The following is a 15,885-nucleotide window of genomic DNA, read 5'->3' as shown; positions in this document are numbered from 1 at the left end:
GGTGTGACAGTGACAGCCTAGTCAAAAGGGAATCCTAGATTGTATGTAAGTGGAGTGATTTCATGTCCAGAGGTAAATAGGAGATCTGAAGAGTTTTATACAAGTCACTAAGTAGAGATAAGTTACAGGAAGATCTGCCAATCAATGAAACCAAAACCAAGGTTCAAAAGTTTATCAAGTGTATGTTTCTGAAGGAGAAAAATTGACCAGGGATTATAGTTTCCTAACTATCAACACCAAAAATTTGGAGAACTGATTTGCAGAAGCAGCAGTGGGAAAAATCTTTTCTTCTTCTAGGGCAGGATTTGGTTCAAGAAAGTTTGAAGTAAAATTAGGTTAGGCTCCTTATTACTGTAATTATCCTAATAAAAGAACAATCATACATATAACTGGATAGCTTAGTACCCTTCAAAGTGTATGAGTGAGATAAAAGTTAAAAAATCTTGTGTAAAATGGGTCCTCAGTCCTCACTGGGTCCTTTTAAGTACTAGCCTACTGTAACCGATTAATAAGACAAAGCATCAGAATGGGAGGAGCTTCACCAATCTTTATACCAGCAATACCCTTAAACTCGGGAATTAAACACCTAAGTGTAAAGTTATCCCGTTTTTTGTTTGCGTTAACAGCCTGTAGCTTAGGAGCCTAATCTTGTTTCCATTGACTTCATTGGCAGAACTTTAACTTCTGTGGTGAAAAACTGAACACTAGGACTTTACCCCAATCAGATCATATTTTTTCAATTTGCAAGGAATCAGGTATTCACTGAAAGTTGCAAATCATATCAGTAGTTGTCAAGAGCTCCCCTGAGACAGCTGCCCCATGGAGTAGGCTCACTTCAGGTTTACAGAAAATAAATTAACACTGAACTCAAAATAGCTACCTGACCATTAAAGACTATTATTTGATGTGGACTTTCACAGAGATCCAGAGCAAATGCTGTCAAGGTTAGACCCCTGACTGGTTACTTGAGTTAGAGACAGTGAGCCTTTCCTGTCTTGGCTTCACCCAGAACTGGTCCCTACTAGAAGTAACCAGTCCTTTTAATCTGTCTGGCCCTGATTGGCCTCTGCCTTCTTCTGGCACCAGAGGACCAACTCTGTGTAGTTCTCTCTAGGCAACCTTTGGAGCTCTAAACTCACTGCTCTCCCCTTCCAGCAGGACAACTCCTTAGGACAGGGGCCGGCTCTAGGGGTCAGCAAGAGCCTGGTCACTCTGTCACAACAGTTCTTTAACACTTGCTTGTTGTTCGTGAATATGCCAGTGAATCTATATGCTCATCCATCTTGGTTCTTACTTTAGCACTTGCATGCTGGCTAACTTCTATATTTGTCACTGTTTTATAATCCTTGCAGTTCCCCAGAGCAGAAGGAAAAGTGGCTCTCTTCCTTGCAAAGGTACTTTATTTTCCTACTTCTTGAATACTCATAGAAGACATGGAAAAGACTCATTCACTCATCTAAACTATCTGTTGCTAATGCAGGATTGGTCCCTATAGTGGACTTTCTAGAAAGAATGGGCAAAATCCATTTTTCAAAACCTAATCAGTCAAGGGAGATTTTGGGGGAGGCTTGAGTACATGGATCTGGTTTTGTCCCATTTGAAATAGAGATGGGCAGAAACTTCATTGGCTGAGATTTTGTATTCCAGAGTCAAAGTTCTGGGAGTTCAGATCTGTGTCTGTTTGTCTGGCTCCCCAGACTTCATGGGTTGGGAGTGGATCAATCATTCTTACTTGGAATTATTTAGACTTCCCACTTTTTTTGTCCAGTTGTTTTAAGTGTTCTAAGCAATGGGGCTTCAACCAGCTCCCTTAGGAGACTATTTTACAGCCTAATGCATCTTGGTGATGGGAAGTTTCTGCTGGTATTTGGTGTAAATTTACCCATTCTTAATTTCATCCCATTCCCCTTAGTGATGTCACCCTGTATCATCCTCAAATACAGCTGCTCTCCTTCCTTGCTATTTACACCCTATTCATCCTTATAGGGAGTTGTCAGTGGTCCCAGGTAGTCACTGATTATCCTATAATGATGATGTTTTAATGTACCAGTCAACAGGTTTATCCTCACTTGTTAGGGTAGTTTCCTCCTTTGAGCTGGATCTCTCCCTCCCACAGCAAAACCCATGAGAGAAAGAAAGCTGCACAAAGGAGTCCCCTGTGAGGATTGTCCTGATTGGTTGGAAATAGACCACAGGTCCCATCAGTGCCATTGGAGTGGAGGCCATGTACCACTATGTGGCTGGCTGTGTGCCACCAGCCGCTCTGGCCCTGGTCCCTGGCAGTGAGGCTCCAGTGGGGGCTGTGTTACCAGGACCTCTTCTACCCACAGATGATCCCCCAGGACCCTCCTGGGGGGGATCCCTGCCATGGAGAGGGCTTTGCGGAAAAGGTAGTGCAGCCCTGGGATGCATATTTTCCTATTGGGGAATCTCCATAAGGTGGGGGGAGGGGTATTCCCAGATCCATGGGGCAGCCTGCAAATGATCTGGAGCAAGGAGAGGGCAGTGGTGTGGAGATGACCGAGACCCCACTTCTGTCCAGAAGAGAGGGAGACCCATGTGTGCAGGGATTTCCTTCGTATGCAAATCTGGGGGAAATGATTAGGCCCTTTGCTAGCAGAAGGATGCTTTTTATTTAGTGGGCTGCCCAAAAAGCGAACCATTGTGAAAGCAGCATTTAGGTTTCAGAGGGGCTTTAAACCTTGCTCGTCTATTGCTCATACTGGTTTCCACCGCCTATCAGCTTTAGTCATGCAAAAGTGTACTATTTGATTGGAAACCCTGGTCAATATCCATACAACATCGATGCATCATTTCCCCCTAAGATCTTTGTGCATATGATAACCTTGCAATCACAGCTATTATTTGGGTTACCAAATAAAAATATTACCAATTTTGTTAATAACAATGAAAATGGTGTGGTCTTTGCTTGTTTTGTTAGTCGAATCAAAGAAGAGAAAGAAAAAGACTATCCCAAGAGCATTCCGCTGAAGATCATTGCGAAGGATGTCGGAAATTGTGCATATGTAAGTGTTTCTGTGCTGAAAAAGGGGACTAAGGCTTAATCGCAAGAGACCTGAGTGATGCTGAGCACACACAATTCCCAGTGACTTCAGTGGGAGTTTTAGGACCCCAGCCCCTCTCAGGATCCAGCCCACTATAATGGATTGGGCAATGGTGAATAATGAGCTGGACGAGTGTGATGCTGTGGCCAAAAGGAGTAATGTGACCTTTGGATGAATAAACAGGAGGATCTCAAGTAGGGAGGTTATTTTACCTTTGTATTTGCCACGGATGCCTCCGTGTCTGGAATTCTGTCCCCAGTTCTAGTGCCCGCAATTCAAGGAGGATGTTGATAAATTGAAGAGGGTTCAGAGAACAGAACAGCCACTAGAATGATTAAAAGATTGGAATGTAAGAATGGCCATACTGGGTCACACCAATGGTCCATCTGGCCCAGTATCCTGGCTAGATCCCAGTATCAGTGGCCAATGCCAGGTGCTTCATAGGGAATGAACAGAACAGGTAATCGTTGAGAGACCCATTCACTGTTATCTGCTCCCAGCTTCTGGCAACAGAAGCTAGGGACACTCAGAGCATGGGGGTGCATCCCTGCCCATCCTGGCTAATAGCCACTGATGGACCTATCCTCTGTGAACTTATCTAATACTTTTTTGAACCTTGTTATAGTTTTGGCTTTCACAACATCCCTTGACAACAAGTTCCACAGGTTGACTGTGCGTTTTGTTTTAAAGCTGCTGCCTATTAATTTCATTGGGTGACCCCCAGTTCTTGTGTTATGTGAAGGAGTAACAACACTGCCTTATTCACTTTCTCCACACCAGTTAAGATTTTATAGACTTCTGTCATATCCCCTCTTAGTCGTGTCTTTTCCAAGCTGAAAAGTCCGTCTTTTTAATCCCTCCTTATATGGAAGCTGTTCCATACCCCTATCATTTTTGTCGCCCTTCTCCTGAACTATTTCCAATTCTAATATATCTTTTTTTTAATGGGGGTGACCGGATCAGCACATAGTATACAAGATGTGGCTGTATTATGGATTTATATAGAGACATTATGATATTTTCTGTCTTATTATCTAATGGTTCCTAACGTTCTGTTACCTTTTTTGACTGCCGCTGCACACTGAGTGGATGTTTTCAGAAAACTATCCACAGTGACTCTAAGATCTCCCTCTTGAGTGGTAACGGCTAATTTAGACTCCATCGTTTTGCATGTACAGTTGAGATTATGTTTTCCAGTGTGCATTACTTTGCATTTATTATGATTTTAAGGAAAACATGCATGCCTTATAACAGCCCCAACCCCCAGCAAGTCTAATGCCAGCCCTGGCGACCCTATTGGGTTCCTGACCCACTTTTGAGAACCATTGCCTTATAGTGATAGACTCAAGGAGCTCAGTCTATTTAGCTTAAAGAGAAGGTTAAGGGATGACGTGGGGAACAAATATTTAATGGGCTCTTCAGTCTAGCAGAGAGAGGTATAATGTGATCCAATGGCTGGAAGTTGAAGCTAGAGAAATTCGGACTGGAAATAAGGTGTACATTTTTAACAGTGAGGACAATTAACCACTGGAACACTTTACCAAGAGTCGTGGTGAATTTTCTCCATCAGTGACAAATCTTTAATGAAGATTGGATATTTTTCTGAAAGACGTGCTTTAGAGATTATTTTGGGGGAGTCCGATGACCTGTGCTGTACAGGAGGTCAGACTGGATGATCACAGTGGTCCTTTCTGGCCCTGGAATCTATGAATCTGTGAAATGTTTCCTCTCTATTCAGTACATGCAATCATGTCTTAAAAATACTGTTCTGGGATAGAAACACGTTCATGGATCAGGTGCACATCTCAATAAGTAGAAAGCAAAGCTGGAGAGTTCAGAGCAATCCTTCTGAAGTAGTTTACATTTAGGCCCCTTGAGAGACGCTCGTACGACATGCCCTGGTTTTACTCTCAGGCCTGACCTAGAAACAAAGTTGGACTGGTTCATCTGAAAGGGTGATTTTTGTACTGATTTAGTTAAACTGGTGTGATTTGGTTTGTGGACACTGTCAAATCAGTTTATATCTGGCTTCCATCGGCTTAACGATGGATCAGTGTTCACATCACACTCCTCGCCAGTACCTGGCCCAAGCCGGGGAAACTAATGAAACCAGCGGACCCAAATTCAGTGGTTAATCCTGGTCACGTGCCACCTGAGGCACATCGCGCATACGCTAAGAAGACGACCTGTATCGATACATTTTCAGGAAAAAAACTAAACTGATAACAACAAATGTTAAGCCAATATAAGAATGTCCACATAGTGTGTTGCACCATTTTAACTCCGTTTTTACCCAGTTTAAGTTGAACAAGTGCACTTTCTGTATGTAGACAAGCCCTCCAAAAAACACTAGCATCCATAGATCATCCATCCTGTCTGTTTTTATCCTCTCCCCTCTAAATGCTGCTTTAAAAATCTGTGTTTTATGTTCACAAGCCTAAAAGACAGTTGTTGAGGCATTTTATGTTTTGTAGAAAGTCCCTTAAAGAGACTTTTCTGCCAGAAGAGGCAATCTGCAGTTGTTAGAATGTTATATCTGAATAAGTCCAACCATAGAGTATTCCTCCTTTCATGGGAAATCATTGAGAGCACAACAGCTAGAATTACTGGATCCCTAAACACAATGTTAATAAACAGTGATGCAAACAGTGGCAATTGGGTGGAAGGAAGTGAATCAAGCTGTGCTCAGATATTTCTGAAGAGGGGTCTGTAAATCTTTTATGTACATTCAGAGTGGGGCAATAGATAGTCGTGGAAATGAAATATAGCAGTCTAGATATTATCAGCAATGAAGCAAAGGCATATCAGATGGAAACTTCATAATATAAATACCTCTTATGATGCTACAGTCTCTTATGTACTAAAGCAGCTGGGGATCCCAGGGAATTGTTTCATTTTGTGGGAGGAGGGACATGCAGCATAAAAACATTTTATTATATTCTAGCCCAAAGCAAAATTTATGCAAATGTGTTGACCTACTCCTAAGTGCCAGATGCCATTGCTTTGGGGAAATGTTAAATTTTTTATGGTATGAGCATTCAGATATGTCCTGAAGCAAATATACAGTATTCTCACTACTGTACTTTGATTGCCATGGCAGCTTGTTACTATCGGGCTTATACAGAAGGACGTTCCAGATCTTTTGTTTAAGGCAAAACATCATGGGATTGTTTTACCTAGAAATGTTGTGTCCAGTTTAAAATTGATATGCTGTATGTGTCAGCAGGGTCTAGCAAACTGATTCTGGGCAAGGAGTCAAGAGTTCAAATCCCGGGTTTGACACCTACTCTTGCTGTGACGCTGGACCTCTGTGTCTCTTCCCCCCCCATCTGTAAAATGGGGTCAGTAACACTTATCTACCTCCCAGTGGTGTTGAGAATGAATTAGGTCATGCTCGTATGTGTGTTTGAAATGTAGTGCTCTGAGTAAGGCTACATCTACTCTAGAAGTGCTAAAGAGGCACAGCTGCACAGCTTCTGGTACAGACTCTCTAAGGCGATGGGAGAGAGCTCTCCTGTCGGCTTAATTACTCCACCTCCCATGAGAAGCAGTAACTATGTTGGTGGGAGAAGCTCTCCTGCTGTCTACACCGGTCCGAGTGTCGTAAGTTATACCAAAGTAATTTCTAGTGCAGAGAAAGTCTAAGTATTTTTTTGGTTGGAGCTGGGGAAGAGGCAAGGCCATAAAGATTGATTGGAATGGGCTGGAGGGAGGACATGAAGGTAAGATTAGAAACCATGTGTCATGGCGATGTAAAAAAATAAGACCCGTAATTGAGGATGTTCCCCTCAAGACGTCAGGAATAATATTGATGCCCGGCAGTCAGTGGTACTGGTGTTGCAAGATCATTCGAGGAAGAGCAGCTTCCAGAAAGCAGGACTTCCAGGAATGACCAATCAAAACACAGTAGTGCATACAGAAGAGGGACTTCAAGGTGGTCAGAGTGCTCAGCTCATCCCCTGTGTCAAACCAATGTCCTGTTTCTATTCATTATACACACCTGAATAGGGATAGTATGTTGTTTATCAGTAAGTTTGGAGGATGTTATGGAGGTAAAAATATGACTGGATTAGAGATTCCTGAGATGAAGCATTTCTACTATCAAACAGAATTTGGCTTTGATGCAGCATATACATGGGAAGTGGTGACGGGCAGAGATGTGAATGTCACTGTTACTATCCTCTCTGGCTAGAACTGCAGTAGAAAAGTGAATTATTAAATATTAATACACTGACCATTTGTTCAATTGAACACACTCACTTTATCCATTCTGAAGTGTCCCATTCTTTCCAAAGACCCTTCCTTCTCATATCTATATGTCCCTGCATTAACTCACCTTTTATTTGTCTTGTGTAGAGGGAAAGTGCAGTTCTTAGTGGCTGATTCAGCTGTGTGTTTTAATGCAGGGGTCTCAACCGCAAAATCATAAGCACCCTGCCCTTCCCATATTGGTGTTTGGAAAGTGGGCCTGGGGCCAGGTATGGACAGGTCTGAGAGCTTGTTCTTATGCACAAAAAGCATATATTGTTTATTAGCCAACATCTTAGAGTATCTTGCACAGTTTTTTTTTTTCCAGCACTGTAATTTACCACTATTCTTGTGTGAAGTCATTGGGAGGCTGTTCTTGGCAAACACTGTAGTCTAGAATGCCAATTTTCCCTTCCCCTTTTTTTCTCTCCACAGTCAAAAACGCTTACTGTAACCAATGCTGATACAGCGAATGATGTGATTCTCACAGCCCTGCAGCAGCTGGGGATTAACGTAAGTCCTTGCAATCAGATTTGATTACTCTATTTATTTTTAAATAATATTATCAAATCTTTACTTTTTACCCAAATTGAAGACATTGACACCAATTACATCGGTTACCATAAGAACCCAGTGATTCTTAACTGCTATGGAGGCACATATTAGTGTAGTGCTTTTCATCCACGGATCACCAAATGCATTATAGGTATTGAGGGAGCCTCCCAATACCCCTGTGAGATATACCCCACATTCGTGCTGGTTATTAAATTTATTTTAGAGGTGGGTGAGCTGAGGTGATCACAAGTTAGAGCTCCATACAACTCCTGTTGAAGACTGAAACTCACCTTGGGAGCTGGCTCTGGCCTCATTGGCCTGATTTGTTTTCAAAGTTAGACATGCACAATTACATTTGCAAATATGTGTACACAGCTGTGTGCCTAAATCTCACATCCAAGTACTGCTCTTTGATACCTAAACTGGGTAGTTGTCTGCATGTCCTCTTTGGTGTGGAATTGCATGTGTAACACCAACAGACCCCGGTTGTTGGCAGGCGGGATCGAACCTGGGACCTCTGGAGCTAAATGCATGACCCTCTACTGCATGAGCTAAAAGCCAACTAGCTGTTAGCTAAGGCTGTAGAGCAGACTCATTAATCTATCTCTCTCTAAGTGGTCTCGGTGCCACTAGATGGGACACAACACCACACCCAGAAGGTGTGTGGGTTACATACTTCCCCTAGCTGAGGAAGCGCGTCCTGAGCTTCAGAGACTTCCCAGTTGAAATCCAGGACGAGCCCCTACTTGTAATGCCGACAAACCCCAGTCGTCGGCAGGCGGGATCGAACCTGGGACTGCTGAAGCTTCATGCATGAGCCTCTACTGCATGAGCTAAAAGCGACATGGCCCTTAGTTAAGGCTGTAGAGCAGACTCATTAATCTCTAAGTGGTCTCAGTGCAACTAGACGGGACAGAGCACCACCCCCAGGTGGTGTGTGGGTTACACACATGCACCTACATCAGAAGTTTTTCCTTAATGACTTGTCCGAGGCCACACAGTGACTGAGTGTCAGGAATAGACATCAGGAGTTCTGACTTCCCTATCCCTCTTCTCTCACTATTTTGCAAAGTGGCTCTGACCTGTACTGGCAGTAGTGGAAGTCTGTGGATGAGCGTTCATTGACTGAGTGGTTAATTTCCTTCTTTCTAGTGGAACAAAAATAGAAATGATGTTAAGTAAAATAGTATAGCTCTTTGTATATAAGCCTTTTAAAAAGTGTGTGTGTGTGTGTCCGTCCATCCGGAAACTTAGGTCAGGCCAAGCAGCTCTCAACACAGGTTCAATTATGGAAAATTAAATATGGCTGGCTGCCTCCTTCATGCTCCCTTGGGTCTGCAAAGGGTCCTGACACAGTTTAGAGCAACTTTAGGGCTGCTGTAATTTACACCAGCTGTCAGGGCTTCTAAGGGACTATTCTGATGGCAAGGGATTTCTTGAGCACAATACTCAACCATACCTCCCAGCATGTCTCAAACACCCGTTACATCAAATCAGACCCTCTCCACCATGTGAGGATTTCCCCTTCTGCCTAATTAGGGTAGCTCTGGGTTCCCTTTGAGCCACTACAATGAAAAGAGGTTGTAACATAAGTCAAAATCTGGCACACTTTCTCTCCCAACCCACAGTCCAACATAAGGGAGCTGATGCAGCATGACAGTTACAAGTCCAACAATACTTTTTCTTAATGCACTTTATTTTTACCCTTTATTATGCTTGCACATGTCTGCAGAGAAATCATGGGGGCATGAAGATATTGACACTGCAAAGGAGTTTTTTGGTTGGTATGAGAGGAGGAGTCGATAACTGCTCCACTGTTAACCTCACATTAGTATTCCATTGTACGTACCGTACCTGAGCTTTAGCCCTGGCTTAATGTATCAATTTGAGCAGGAAAAAAATGAAAATCTCTCTGGATGATTAGGACTCTTGGTTGCTGTACTACTCTTCTAAGTAAAACAGCACAGATTTTCTCTGCATCGTGGTGGCCTCGCAGCTGTTTTATTATGAGCATATCACACACCAGCAATCATCTGAGACTAGCTTAAAAACAAAACACACAAGCCCCATCCAATAATTGTTTCTGTTAGATAGGTGGCTTTTCCTTACATAACATGACACACAGGAACAAGCATCTGAAAAGCAGGGGGAAGGATATTTCAATGGCAATTAAAGGAAATACATTTCCCATCTTGTGTGAATAATGATGCTATTTCTGTGCCTGACCTTGCTGCATTTTGTGCAGTGTACTTTTTTCTGGGAAAACCACAGCTAATTCCTGCAAAGTGTCATTGTTCAGTTAGTCTAAACCAGGGGTTCTCAACCCTTTTACTTTCTGAGCCCCTCCCACCCCCCAACATGCTGTAAAAACTGCATAGCCAGCCTGTGCCACAACTGGTTTTCTGTATATAAATGCCAGGGCCGGCGTTGGGGGTTACCAGGCAGGGCAATTGCCTGAGGCCCCATGCCACAGGGGCCCCCACAAAGCTACATTGCTCAGGCTTCAGCTTCGTCCCCAGGTGGCGGGGCTCAGGGCCCTGGACTTCAGCCCTATGTGGTGGGGCTTTGTCTTTCAGCCCTGGGCCCCAGCAAGTCTAACACTGGCCCTGCTTATTGCCCCCCCCCCCCCCTGAAACCTGCTCATGGCCCCCTAGGAGGCCTCAGATCCCTGGTTGAGAACCACTGGTCTAAACTATCAAGCTGGTCAGGAAAGGAGGTTGGAAGGTTCCTTCAAATTTTGAGTTCCTAATGTTTCAATAACACCAGGACTGTCACAACTGTGCAAGCAAATGGCCTTGTATTGCCTACAGGGGCAGCATTTGTGATTGGGAAGGGCAGTCAGTCCCCCAAAACTGAGTTCACCAGCCCCTCCCCCTCCACTATGTCTCCTTCCTATATATTTTACAAAGAAAAAGTAAATATTTTTTGTGCTGTTCAGCTGTATGTATTTGCTCCTGGCTTCTGGCCCTGAGGCACCAGGGATGTCTCCAGAGTCTATTTATTTTCCTTCTTCCACATGCTAACGAGCTTGGCAGCAGTGCTGATGTGGCCCAGAAAGCTGTACTTCTGTCAGTCACAGTGAAAGTGGCTACAGCTTTCTGGGGTGGATCCAGATTATTATAGGTGGGTGCAGGAGGTGGTAGGTAAATCTATTTTGAAGAAGGTTGGACTCTGTCTTAGATCTAAATAAAGTACCACTGGGTATCTGCCAGGTTTCTATAGCCAGGACACTCTCTGCTTAAGAATGCTGTAGCACAGGGGTTCCCCAACTTTTTGCATGCATGACCCCATTTTGAGCCTTACTGTTTCCTGTGGCCCCTGACAGCAATGAAGTAACATAGTGGCCAAGGAATCCAAGGACTTTACACATTAAGTATGTTATTTAATGCTCTCTGATGTGACACATGGGCTTGTGTGTTGTGACACAGCTTTTCAACGTCTGGCGGCATGGTAGAAGTTGCACATTTAATCTCCGATGTGACATCAATGGTAGATCAATACCGAGACTTGATGGACACAAGTGCCCTGAATCCAACTTCACACAATTATATGCTTGCAAATTGCACCATCAGTTTCAAGTAGGGTGACCAGTCAGCAAATGTGAAAAATCAGGACAGGGGATGGGGGGTAATAAGAGCCTATATAAGAAAAAGACCCAAAAATCGGGACTGTCCCTATAAAGTCGGGACATCTGGTCACCCTAGTTTCAAGGCGCATGTTGAGAGTGCAGGATATTCATTCTTGACAATGAACCAGAACTCTGGGAGAGAAAGTTGGGCATATGTTCTTCGCAAGAATCGATTGCAGGAAATTTTGATGAGCTGTTTGATTTCAGCTGCTGGCAATTCCGTGGCATCAGGCTTGCACTGAAATGGGCTTCGCACCCAATCATATTTTGTCCCACCTCCAACTCAGGGTAAACTGTCTCCCCTCTGATCCGGCTACTGTGTAGAAAGAATTGCCAGTCTGTGAACTGTGAGTCTGAAAGAGGCCACTAGAAATGGAGGAATCCAAGCAGTCAGTCATGCTGCTTGGAGCTAGTCCTTAACATCTCATATTGAACAATATAATAATGCAAATACATCAGAAGTTTGGATGTTCTTATTTGGGAATTATAGGAGTAGTCACCCTCTGGAGAGTCCCGTTGTTCATAGTCTCAAGGTGCAGACTCATATTACTGTAAGAAACCTAATACGTTCCTTTCCTAATGGCTGGTCATTTTGATTTTAAAGGGCTCTGAAAAAGACTATCAGCTGTGGGTGAATTCAGGAAAAGAAGATGCTCCTTACCCACTTATTGGTGAGTTTTTGGGATGGATTTGTTTTACGTCATTAACTATCATATTAAAAATGTGGTGTCCTATTTTTAATACTTTCCTGTCCTACGGGTTTGCCTATCTTAAGGATGACCCCAGACACAGTTGAGTTCTTTGATACTTTTTTGCAGAGAGCTCTCCTGTGTTGTACCCTCTTAGCAACTGGAAAGTACCATTTCTTTCTCCCTGAGATTTATTTTGCATTTTATAAACCTTGATCTAGACCCTCTAATCACAAACCTTCTCTCTCTCATAGAACCAGCCTGCTTTGTCATGTTTTCTCCTATATTGCCATAGCATATGTACAGTGTTCTCAGGCTCAGCAGATTCCTGGGGAATGGGTTTGCTAATGTACTTATGTCCTCTCTGCTAGCTGGCTTTCCCCCTTTGCAGAAGTAGAACAAAATATTGGGTTTTTTGGTTTAAACAGCCCCTCGCTGGTTTACACCGAAGCTCCAAGGTGATTAGATTGAGGAGATTAGTTCTGGCCCATCTCTCATTTAATTCAAGAACTGATTCCCTTTCCATTTTTGAGAACCTTCCCTCCTTGGAACGTCGCATTGCTTACGCTTCATAACATTCTGCAGACTAACAGAAACAGGGAACAAGAACAATGTGCAGGTTTTTCCCATTCTCCTCTCTCAGACCTAACTGCAGCTAAATCATAGCATTCCTTCTCAGAGCAGCCTTAACTAAAAACGCTTTACTGGCGTCAGACAACATTCATATTTATAAAATGTCCTAACGTGTGCACCTTATAGACAATGTAAACTGTTTTGTCTTTGAAACATACCAGACTGTCATTCAGCATATTGAACGTAGTTTAGTTCAGACATAACCGCTGATGTGGTTTTAGTTATAGGATCATAGAATGTAGAGATGGAAAAGACCTTTCAGTTCATTGAATCTCTCCTTCTGCAAGTACAGAATATAATCCTTTCAATAGAAGACCTATTGGATGTTAAACTGATACTACACTTGATATTAACCCAGAAGTTTACTTGGAGAAGTTAAGGGCCCAGTTTTTATCTCAAATTCTGCCTGCTGATGTGCATCTAACTGCAAGTGTTTCAGCTTTGTTCTGCCTATCATCCTTAATCAAGATTGCATCCACAAACAGATTTCAGGTTACCCCTGGTCTACATACAGTTACACCAATTTAATTAATTCACTTTAACATCACACCTTCAGTTCAACTTCTGTGTGTGTAGACAAGCCCTGAGGTAGTTTTCTAGTGGAGTGTTTGTATGATTACAGCAAAATGAATAGACAGTGAATAGTCCCCGAAGACTCGAATTGAGCATGGACGACCAGTTTCAGTTAACTGCGTGATTAACATTTCCTTCCTATTTCAACATCCTACAGGAAGTGGAATTGTGTCCCCTTTGCCTGCACTGCTGGGTGGCCCAGTTACCAAGGCCAGGGAGGGGAGGTCACTTTCATGTTGAATCTAATGCTTTTTGTGTGTTTAGCAAATAATGGCTACCAGGACTTTCATTTCTTGCCAGCTCCATGTGGAAAACCAGTACCTAGATTTTTCTGCAGAGAAAATAAAGCAGTAAAAAGAATAAACACTGGATTCCAAAATTGTCAGTTGTAATTTTCTGCTGGGCATTTGCACAATTTGACTAACAAAATTGGCCCGAATTTTCTTGTACCCACTGTAACTTTGACTACAGTGGAGTCAAAGATGACTTATGCCAGCAGAAATGAGAGGAGAATCAGAGTAGCTTTATCCTGAGGTTACCAGGAGAGAGAGAGAGTTGCAAGCCAGTGTAAAAGAATCTGCTTTTTCTCTAAAGTAGATTGAATTTTGCTGGTCCCCAGTCAGTCTGAAATAGATTATTTTGATTTCTCTTTGAGCAGGACACGAATATCCCTTTGGAATTAAAATGAGCCACATTCGAGATGCTGTGCCCCAGACACAGGAATCGAAAGACTGTGCCTACCCTCTCGACTTTCATGGGTCCTTCTTAATGGAACAGCTGCCCCGGGAGCTGCAGTGCCAGTTTATACTGAAGCCAAGTCGTCTGGCTTTGTGCGAGCAACTGAATGGTAAGTTGCTCCCCTTACAGAGGCGTCATTCATTGAGAGAATCTTCAGGTTCTCTCTCTGTTATAGAAAGTGGTCATGTGATGGGGGCACAAGATGTGGGGAAGAGGGTCCAGATGTACGTTTCAGCTATATGAGAAATTTTACACTAGAATTCTCTCTTACTTGAGTTCACTGTATTTTTTACACTTTTTTTTTTGAACCAGGTTAAATTTTTATGAAACTGCCTATCAAATGTTTTTTTCTGAAACCAACAAAGCAATGGCCAAATCTCCTCCAGGCAGCCTGTTCGCTTATTTTAACAGTTTTTTTGCTGATCAGAAAAATCATGTTTCCACAGGCCTTGCTTTTCTATAATGAGGCTGGACAGTTTTGTGGTTAAGGCACTGGAGTGGGACTCAGGAAATTTGGATTAAATTACTGGCTATGTCCCCACAGTTTCTGTGTCACCTCAGACAAGCCCCTTAGTCCTTGATGCAGCAAGGTGCTAACTTTAAGCACCTATTTCAATGGGACGACTCACATTCTTTTTTTTAATTTGCTTATGATTAATTTAAAAACAAATTATATATAGAAAAAACAAGCATAACATACTATACACAAACTTCTGATAATACAGAAATGTTTCAAATTAACCATTTTCTGCCTAGCCTTAGCTATACTTGAAACATTTAATTATATCTATAATATGAATTATTAAAATATAAAGCAGCTATTTGTATTACATGATTTACAAACAAAATTTTGTTTATAAAAATCCAATTAATCAAAGAAAAATTATGAAGTTAGGATAAACAGAAGCCAAGTTCAGAGGAGGGGAGGGAAGGAAGTAGGCTGAGTGGAGGGGGAAGTGAGGGGCACCCAGGCATTTCTTGCATGTGATTGTGTACACTGGGGCCGACCTGACTTGTCTCAAAAAGGGTCCAACACCTCATTAAAATCTCCTGCTATGACAACGGATTCTAGTGGAATATTAATTAGTTTGGGGAGAAAAAAAAACTTGGATCACCTATATTGGGTCCATATATATTAATCAGAGTGTATATAGAACAGTGGTTTTCAAACTTTTTTTCTGGAGACCCAGTTGAAGAAAATTGTTAATGCCTGCAACCCAACGGAGCTGGGGATGAGGGGGTTGGGGTGTGGAGGTGAGGGCTGTGGTGTGAGGCCGGGAATGAGTGGTTCACGGTGTGGGAGGGGGCTCTCGGCTGGGGCAGGGGGCTGGGTGTGAGAGGGAGTCAGGGCCCTGGGCTGAGGTGCAGGCTCTGGGATGGGGCCGGAGATGAGGGGTTTGGGATGCAGGAGGGGGCTCTGGGTTTAGGGGGGGGTCTCAAGGCTGGGGGCAGGGGGTTGCGATGCAGGAGGGAGTCAGGGCTCTGGGCTGGGGGTGCACGCTCTGGGATGGGGCCAGGGATGAGAGGCTTGGGGTGCAGGAAGGGGCTCTAGGTTTTGGGGGGCTCAGGCCTGGGGCAGGGAATTGGGGCTCGGGCTTACCTCGGGCAGCTCCCAATGAGTGGTGCAGTGGGAGTGCTAAGGCAGGCTTCCTGCCTGTTCTGGCACCTCAGACCGCGCTACACCCCGGTAGCAGCCAGCAACAGGTCCGACTCCTAGGCGGAGGCGCACAAACGGCTCTGCACGGCTTTCGCCTAC

General features: G+C 43.4%; 1 protein-coding gene across 7 annotated transcripts in view; it reads left to right on the top strand.

The window, feature by feature from the left end:
* ARHGAP20 (Rho GTPase activating protein 20) overlaps nt 1-15,885 on the top strand; it is a 101,162-nt gene that overhangs the window by 63,786 nt on the left and 21,491 nt on the right. For all 7 annotated transcript variants that reach the window (XM_039519232.1, XM_039519199.1, XM_039519215.1 and 4 more), the window contains 5 exons: nt 1,353-1,394; nt 2,942-3,026; nt 7,749-7,826; nt 12,101-12,167; nt 14,050-14,238. In XM_039519232.1, the coding sequence (XP_039375166.1) occupies nt 1,353-1,394; nt 2,942-3,026; nt 7,749-7,826; nt 12,101-12,167; nt 14,050-14,238 (461 nt within the window). The remainder of the gene's footprint in view (nt 1-1,352; nt 1,395-2,941; nt 3,027-7,748; nt 7,827-12,100; nt 12,168-14,049; nt 14,239-15,885) is intronic.

The sequence above is a fragment of the Mauremys reevesii genome, linkage group 1 (assembly GCF_016161935.1).
Source record: "Mauremys reevesii isolate NIE-2019 linkage group 1, ASM1616193v1, whole genome shotgun sequence".
Classification (NCBI taxonomy): domain Eukaryota; kingdom Metazoa; phylum Chordata; order Testudines; family Geoemydidae; genus Mauremys; species Mauremys reevesii.
This window is presented reverse-complemented; position numbering and strand designations above follow the sequence as displayed.